Source organism: Rutidosis leptorrhynchoides, chromosome 2 (assembly GCF_046630445.1).
Source record: "Rutidosis leptorrhynchoides isolate AG116_Rl617_1_P2 chromosome 2, CSIRO_AGI_Rlap_v1, whole genome shotgun sequence".
Classification (NCBI taxonomy): domain Eukaryota; kingdom Viridiplantae; phylum Streptophyta; class Magnoliopsida; order Asterales; family Asteraceae; genus Rutidosis; species Rutidosis leptorrhynchoides.
The window spans coordinates 27,732,391-27,741,478 of NC_092334.1; the positions used below are offsets into that span (position 1 = coordinate 27,732,391).

A 9,088-nucleotide genomic window follows, 5' to 3' on the forward strand; every position below is an offset into this window, starting at 1 on the left:
CCCAAACTAACGTGAAATAAGTTTGCTATAATGAAAAGATACATATGAAATATAGTTACAAAGGTTAATAGTTTTTTGTTCCAAATGTATATATTGATAGAACAACCAGCTAGAAAGACAACATTATTATTACACAAATTTACATCATACATATCATTTACCAGTCCTCCATCTCCTTCACTTTATCATCATAATTAAATTTTGAATAAACCTTATAACAATTAGCTAACACACCAATACCTCTTTTAGTTTTCATTATCGATCGATACCGTTAATTGTACTTACTCTAGTAGTTCATTGCTCGTTGATCAAGGGCCGCCGCACCATCTGAATTCCAAGAATTTGATGAACCTGAATTTGCATCAAACTCATTAGACCACCAAGTCATCATGTCCTTGGCACCATCCATGTCCTTGAAACAGTCAAAATCGTTCGCTTGTGCCTGATCTAATGATATAGAATTATTAGCTCCTTTGTTTCTTAAGAACTCATCAATTTCTGCTTGAAATGCCAAATACTGTTGGAACTCCGTATTTGGCTGTTTTATAGCATCCGATTCTTGAACCTGTGTTGACGACCCTACATTATTGATCGCGCTGATGGAATTGTTCATTTGGTTGGTCAACATATTACGTGGTACGGTGTACAATTGTTCTTGTTGGTCACTAATAATCGGTCGATAAAGTTCTGCCTTTTGCGAAGAACCAGGTTGCATCATAAAAGGGTTTGAAGATGCATTTAAAGTTTGGAGATTCTGCATCATCTTTTCTTGAACCGGGTTCAACTTGCAGGGCCACATGGTAGGATTAGCACAATTAGCAAAATTAGGGTTTTCAAGGCTTTGGAGTTGCATGTGAAGTTGAAGCCTTTCAATAGCAGAATTACTTAGGGTTTCAATTCCATTTCCATCTTTTTGATCTTGAGTTGAACCAGTTAGTCTACTCGCGTTGGACTGCTTACGTCTTCCGAGCAATTTCTTCTTCAATCTCGTGTTCCAATAGTTCTTGATGTCGTTATCAGTTCGTCCATCTAATTGTGCAGCAATTATAGACCACCTAATTCATTTTCAAGTCATTTTAACTTCAAATTAGCCCATAATAAATCAACAAGAAATTAACTGATCAAAACATGTTGTGACATAAGTTATATTCTTCAAACAAAAGCATCATGTACAAGTAAAAAAGACAAACAAACTTTGGTTGAAACTTGGAACCTGACCATATCTAATCCTTTCACATAATTAGTGATAGTAATTAATTAATTAATTAATTAATTAATAATTAGTACCTGCTACCAATACTAATATAGAGGCTGCATATGATGTTGTCTTCTTCTTCAGAGAATCCTCCATGCTTGATATTAGGTCTTAAGTAATTCAACCACCTGAGTCTACAACTTTTTCCACACCTCTTTATTCCTGCATATAAAATATATAAAATATTTATTTAGGTAATTATATGGTGTTGGATATTATTACTAGATATTTACTAATTAATAACGATTACATACCGATCTTTTGAGGAAGAGCAATCCAGTTACCACCAGTGCCGTATTTTTCGATGTAATCTTTGAGTTTAGCATCCTCTTCAGGAGACCATGGTCCTTTTTTGACGTTTGCTTTGTCACAACAAGGTGCTCTTCCCATCTTTCGTACACGTTAACGATCGATTTCGTCTTTTTACGTGTTCAACGATCTAGCTTCTTTCTACTATTCTCACTTGGCGTCTGGTTTGTTTGTTGAAATGAATGAGGCAAAGACTCAAGATTTATAGTGGGTATGAAAATTAGGGTTGGCTGTGATGTATAATATATTTAAATATTTAAATAATTTTAAGATAACAAAAGTCATACACTCTTAGGGTTTTGGTGTCGTTTTGACAACTTGAAGTACAGTATTGCAAGGTTAATCATTTTTTAATCATATGTTTCTATTTCTTCGAAATATAACAATTCTAGAACTAGTATTCAGAATTTTCCTCATGATATTATACGAAAAATGTTACTTAACATTGTTGATTTAATGGCATGCATATCTCAAAATATATTCGTAGGACACAAAGTTAATAAAAACAAAAGTAAAGAATGTAATTTCAATTCGTTGCTAATTATATAATAACTGGAGTATATGTAACGTTAATTATAATTATGTAACTGAGATACATAACATAGAAGTTGGAATATTTGGATTTTGAAGTGTGCGCATAATAAAAGATATATACAACCAGACAAATAACTACGCAAATATCTTTTTGGTATCTTTAAAGCCTTATTATTAATTAATTGTCAATTTAAAGTTATCTCAGAAAATTATTTAATTGTTTAAAGATAATGGTGCAAGTAAAATCAAGAAAGAAAATTCCATACTCTTTGTTTGTCGCTAAGTTCTTGTGCATTGTTCCATTATTAGCCACAGGGTTATTAATTTTGTGATAAAAATAATAGGTGTACCGATTTTTAACTTTGAACCTTTAGATAATTTTTTTTTAAATCAGTTTCTTAATTTTATTTAAATAAAAAATTTAACAAAACTATCTATCGAGCTAGGTGAAATTATAATTATAATAACTCTAATTAGACCAATGGGTCGGAGCGTCTTATGCTTCTTCCTTAATTTGTGTATCAAAGACGACGCCATTAACATCCTGGAAGCGTCGTTGCATGCTTTCTCTCTTATTGTGAAGAGGGAGAAAGACGGTCAGGGTTAGGATGGATCAAAATCGGACCATTAAAGTATCTCACAATTTAAACACTTGCACTATCTAAATATGAAATAAATAACTAATATTGATTGTCCATCGTCATGAAGTCAATGTACCCGCCTCTCAGCTCCTTTATATGATTATCGGTCGATCAATAATAATGGAAAATTAATAAATCTCGTATTCTTTAAGTCTATCTATGCATAAACATACTCTCTTAAGACCACTCTCAATGGCAAGTCATGGGAGCCGTCATCAAAAATGTCATCCGAGAGCTCAATTAGCATTGTCAAGCTCTCACAATGCCCTCATTCGCTCTCATCTTCCTCGCCCTGCGATTTTTCTTCATGAAGCATCTCCCAGGACAAGGTGCACATTTCTCTCTCATATTTCTTTGCAATATTTATTTGTACCATAGCATAAACAACTTGTACTTTAACTATTTAATTAAATTTGTGGAGTATGTGATTGAGAGGAATTATGTCATGGTTGACAATTGTGTGTTATGGGAGGAGGTGGTGAGGAAGGGGGACAGAGAAAGCTGATGTGGCGTTGATGAAGTGTTGAGAAAGGTGTTATGGTTGGAAGTGGTTTAATAATAGGTTTTTTCCTGTTTGAATTATCCGAAAAGACGGGTAATCCGACATGCATACAAAATCAAACCAACAAAAATACCTATTGCAAATATATGTACTAGCAATAGGTAATATACTAATATCTCGTGAATTTTTATTTTATTTTGAAGATAATTGAATATATAAATACGATAAAATTTTAATTAGCAAAAAACTATTAGAAAATGATAAATATTCATTGCGACACGTCACCACAATTGGGGAATATTTTTTTATTTTGGGTGATACTTACAATAAATTTTATTGAAAATTAAATTCTTTTTAAAAAAGGCAATTACCTATGGCAAGTATGTGTTCTAGCAATATGTTTGGTAAAAAATATTCAGCATTTTCTAGTTTTCTTTCCTTTGACTAGAAAAAGAAATAGGAGTATAAAAGAAAATTAACAAAAAACCTATTATTAAGGGAGAATGGTAAACTGTTTAATCATATCATTATTTAAATTTTATAATTTTATTTAATTATTTGGTCGATAAAAGTAACTTTTGTGCTAAACCGTCTACCCAACTCCACAGAATAAGCCCACACCTAATGGGTATGTTCAATCAAATTCGATTTATGATGAGGAAATACAAAAAGAACCATCTTTTTTTCACTCTGCAAGGTTTTCACATGATAAACAGGATACACTTCAGCGTCCAACACTTGACTGCAGATCATCATGTGCACTTTATAAGAAAAATGCCAAAATATCCAAGCTTCAAAGTAATAAAGAAGGAGGATCTGTGCAGCGCGACCCGAACAAGGGTCACAAAAGAAAGAAAACAAGTCTAGCGATTTGAATGAGGATGTGCAATTGGAGATGGAAACTAGATCGGAATCCGGTGTAGTAGATCGATATTCTTAACAAGAAGATGAAATGCCCCGTAAACCTATTAAGGTTAATGGTAAAGTTCTAAACCCTAAAAGGAATAACATAGATAAGAAAGATAATGTTTTTGCTAATTTTTTAGAGAGTATGTTCGATAGTAGTGAGAAACCTAGTAAATCTAAACAATGAAAGTAGCAGCATGGAATTCTAGAGGGCTTGGTAGTGGTGACAAGTGGTGTGACTTCAACTCACACCAAATTCCTGATCGAACATGGTTAATAAATGAAAATGGGTTTTGGGTTTCAAAAACAAGAAAACGGGTTTTGTGGTATAATTGTGGTAGCATGATTAATTTCGGTGTTGTATAGTGGGATTTAACCTGGGGCCAAATTGACAATCATGAGGAAAGGCAATTGTATATTTTGATGGTCTTGCTTTCAATTGCGTCAAAGATGGTCCTGTTCATTGAGACTTATATATGTTGGGTCGCCTTAGCTACACGTATAAAGGTTAAAGTTTTTCAGTGTCTAGTAAATTCAAACACTTGTTCGAGTCATCAAGTCTATATATGATCGACTCATCCATGGTTGCTAATTTAAAAGTCAACGCGGGGTATTGCACTTATTGGGTATAGAGAGCAGTTCAAGAATAAAGATGTCAAGATGACAAAGGTGTTAAAGATTCAAGTGATTTAGTCATTTAGAAGTCCACTTTGATGTTTTTGTTTATTGGCATTTGTTTTAGTAATTGTTAGTTAACTTCTTTTAATTATACTTTGGCTTATATGGGTGGATACAAAGTATGTAAATCCATACCATTCCATTGTGTTATCTTTGACTTTTCACCAATTTGTGAAAAGTTTATTTATTTCAATTTTGTTTTTTGCAAAAAATAAAAACATAAAAATATATATAAAGTATAGATACTTTTTCTTTATTGTTAACTTTTCTTATATAATTTCACTATTAATCTTATTCATGACATGTTTCTATTGTAAAAATAGAATTAATTAAATGAAATATGATATGTTTAAACGTAATCTTTAAAGCTAGATTTATATATCATTTTTCATGATTAAGATATGTCTCAATTTTATCGGTGTCGTATCAGATTGTGGTTGGATATAAATATTCCACACTTCGACTCATGGGATATGTTCAAGACTTGATTTTTGAATTGGAATGCTTCATGGAATAAAAAAAATCGTTTGTATGCTGATGTTATGCGAGGGGTATATAAAATAGTTATATTTTTACTACGAAAAACTATTAAATACGATACAATTTTACGCAAGTTATTTATTTATTTATAGAGTGGATATACCTAAACCTTGCTACAACACTTATAGGCAGTGTACCTAATCGTACAGTAGTGTAGTTTTTAGTTAGTCCGGTTCGTTCCACATGGATCTTTAGCCAAGTTTAACGCTATATTAGTTTTAACTTATAATTATAAAAATACAAATATATATATATAAGTAGTATTATTATTATAAAAAGGGGGTTTTACCGTTTAATGACCGGTTTGTCGATTTTAAAACTTTAGTCTCAGTTAAAACCTAATGTAAAATATTAAATATATAAAAGACTTAATTTAAAGCGTAAAGTAAATAACGATAATGAAATTGCGATAAATAAAATTGCGATAAAATAAAATTGCGATAATTAAAAAGTACGATAATTAAAAGTGCAATTAAATAAAATGACAGTAAATAAAAGTGCGATAATTAAAAGTGCAATTAAATATGAAATAAAGGAATTATGCTTATTTAAACTTCCGTAATCATGATGTTTGACATGTTGATTTTAGTTTTATTACCATGGGTTAATTGTCCTTTGTCCTGGATTATTCAATATGTCCGTCTGGTTTTTGTCCATAACAGTCCATCAGTCATAAATATAAAGTGCGAGTGTTCTCGTCAAATTATCCTTATATCCGAAGTCAAATATTCCAACTAATTGGGGACTTAAACTGTAACAAGGTCTTAATACTTTGTTTAATAATTACACCATGATATCGACTGCGTGTAACCCAAGGTTTTAATACTTTGTTAACAATTACGCCAAGTGTCCTTGTACATAATTCACCCCTGTTTTAATGAGTCCATAGACTATTAATCCATTCCCGTGTCCGGTTAAATGAACGATTATTCGTACTTATAAATATCCCGCCCATCGTGTCCGATCGAGTGTATGTGGTTATTTATAGGTACGTCCAATTGTAAATCTTTATATTAAATTAACAAACTATCATTTAATTAAACAAATATAAAGCCCATTAATAGCCCATAGTCTAATTTCCACAAGTGTCTTTCTTTTGTCCAAACCCCAATTATGGTCCAAAGCCCAATTTCACCGTCTTAATATTTTAGCCCAACATCATGATTACTTTGGCTTAAATAAGCATAATAATAATTTAGCTACGAGACATTAATTTAAAAAGGTTGAACATAACTTTCAATGATTAATAATAGCGTAGCGTTACACGGACAGAATTTCGACTTACACCCTTACAACATTCGCTAACATACCCTTATTATTATTAAAATTAAAATTAAAATTAAAATTAAAATTATAATATATATATATATATATATATATATATATATATATATATATATATATATATATATATATATATATATATATATACGTGAGAGAGATAGAAGAAAAAGATGTGTTTAAGTTCGCTCAAAACTGCGAAATTTATAGGCATGTGGCCACAAAAAGTGGCCCATGCGATCGCACGGATATTAAGCCTACAGGCCATGCGATCGCATGGAGGTAGGTTCCAGCTCACATTGCTTTGTTTTCTTTCTTGCCAACGGTTTTTATAAATAAATATAATATATAAATAATTTTAAGAATTATTTAAATATTATATTATATTTATGTGCATAGTTGACTTGTAATTTTTAGTCCGTTGCGTCGAGCGTTAAGAGTTGACTCTGGTCCCGGTTCCGGATTTTCGAACGTCCTTGCGTACAATTTAATATCTTGTATTTTGCGTTTTGCGGCTTGTACTCTTGTAATTTTGAGACGTTTCTCACCAATAATTTGAACCACTTTGATTGTACTTTGTACTTTTGAGCTTTTTGGTCGTTTGCGACTTCAATTCGTCGAATCTGTCTTTTGTCTTAACCTTTTATTATTTAAACGAATATCACTTGTAAATAGAACAATTGCAACTAAAAGCTTGTCTTTCTTGAGGGATAATGCTATGAAATATATGTTCGGTTTTAGCATTATCAAATATTCCCACACTTGAGCGTTGCTTGTCCTCAAGCAATATAGTCTTGAAATAAAAATACTAGAATCACTTCTTTATTCTTCACACTTTGTACATCAGTGAATTCTATACGGCGGTATGAACAATGGTAGTAACGATGTGGTTTACAGTCCCACATGACTATGAAAATTTAGATCCTTAAGGAAACTGGATCTTTATGAAAACATTTGATCTTTTTGAAAATTAAATCTAGCTTTTACCCTAGATAAGTTTTCCGAAATAACCCTTCACCGGTGTTTGCAAATTCTTTTTGTGGGTTTTATGGGTTCAGATTTGAAATTTTAGCTCAAAACTTGCGGTTTTGTGTCACCCACTTGCTAACCTTGTATTGGGAAAGCAACACGTCCAGTATACTTGCTTCGAATATTACCTTTCGGTAAACTACCGTCCGGTTGTAAAGGAAAGCGTTGAACAAGCAACTGTTAAGGCAATGTCCCATGACATGCTTTTAATTATGGTGTATAATGTGTCGGATTCAATTACTATCCTTGGTAGGAGCAATAGTAAAGCTCACCCTATAGTTTTTCGGTCTGGCACAAGGTCCTGTCTTCGACCATGCTATGCAACCACCGTTCTTACGGTTGACACCCGATTTGGTTCAGGTGACCTGATGAATTCCAGGTGAATTCCTAGGATTTTATGTTCAATGGTAATGAACGCATTGAAAATAGGGTTTTCTGAAAACAAATCGGTTTGTAATTTTTATCAAAATATTTTCTCGTTCAAGCTCGAGTTTAGATATCATCGAATTCCATGAGTTTGTAATTCTCAATCTTTAAAGTCAATCTCAAGGATTGAGTAATATCAGTCTTAAAAGCTGATTTTTGATCTTTTAAGGATATTACCCTTTCTGGGGGTCTGATTCATTAGTCTTATCAAGCTAATTTTCACGGCGCCCTCCCCATTTTACGAGACAGATCCTCTCATGGTTAGGATAAGTCTAACCACTTGGCGACCCTATTTGATGCTGAGGTCTGTGGTTTTCCAGCTGATTTTCGAGAAAACTTTTCAAGGTTTTTCGTAGACTCTACAACTGGTCTGGACGACAACTTCCTGACCTAAATCAAGAAGCGTGTGTCTTTTTTGGAAGACTTTACTTTCTTTTAATGATGGAATTGATTCATCGTGTAGATCCATCTTTCTTTCAAATATATTATAAGAAATCCGGGTAAAACTGATTAGTTTAGTCCAAAGCAAAAGTATTTTCAATTATTTATTAAAAAAATATGTGATATATGTTTTAAATAACTTGGTAAATTTTTCCCACACTTGGTTTTTATTTTCCTTTCTTTGCCTTTTTATTGTTCTCTATTCCATTTTAAATGAATTCTAACATTTTGGGTTGTTTCTCAATTTATGTCCTTTCCGAGGTAACAATAATTTCGGTGTTAACACCTAGTTTTATCGTTCATAAATATGTATAAACATGATTTTGAATTCATTTATTTGAAAATTTTGAAAAATTTTACTAGAATTGGGTAGTCAGTATATAAGACTAGGGCTGTTCTTTATTATCAGAGAGCACTAGATTCTAATACAACTACTGCGTTACTAGTATTTTTAATGGTAACCAAGTGTATAAGTTAAAATTTTAAAAATCCGAAAGAATTTAACCCCTTCCCACACTTGAGATCTTGCAATGCCCTCATTTGCAA

At 32.1% G+C, this 9,088-nt stretch overlaps 1 protein-coding gene across 1 annotated transcript; it reads right to left on the minus strand.

Annotated features, from left to right (window-relative positions):
* Positions 1–286: 286 nt before the first annotated feature.
* LOC139887736 (transcription factor MYB36-like) lies at positions 287–1,645 on the minus strand. The gene is made up of 3 exons (XM_071870797.1): positions 1,510–1,645; positions 1,288–1,417; positions 287–1,055 (listed from the first exon to the last, which is right to left on the minus strand). The coding sequence occupies exons 1-3, from the start codon at positions 1,643–1,645 to the stop codon at positions 287–289; spliced, it is 1,035 nt and encodes a 344-aa protein (XP_071726898.1).
* Between the last annotated feature and the right edge of the window lie 7,443 nt (positions 1,646–9,088).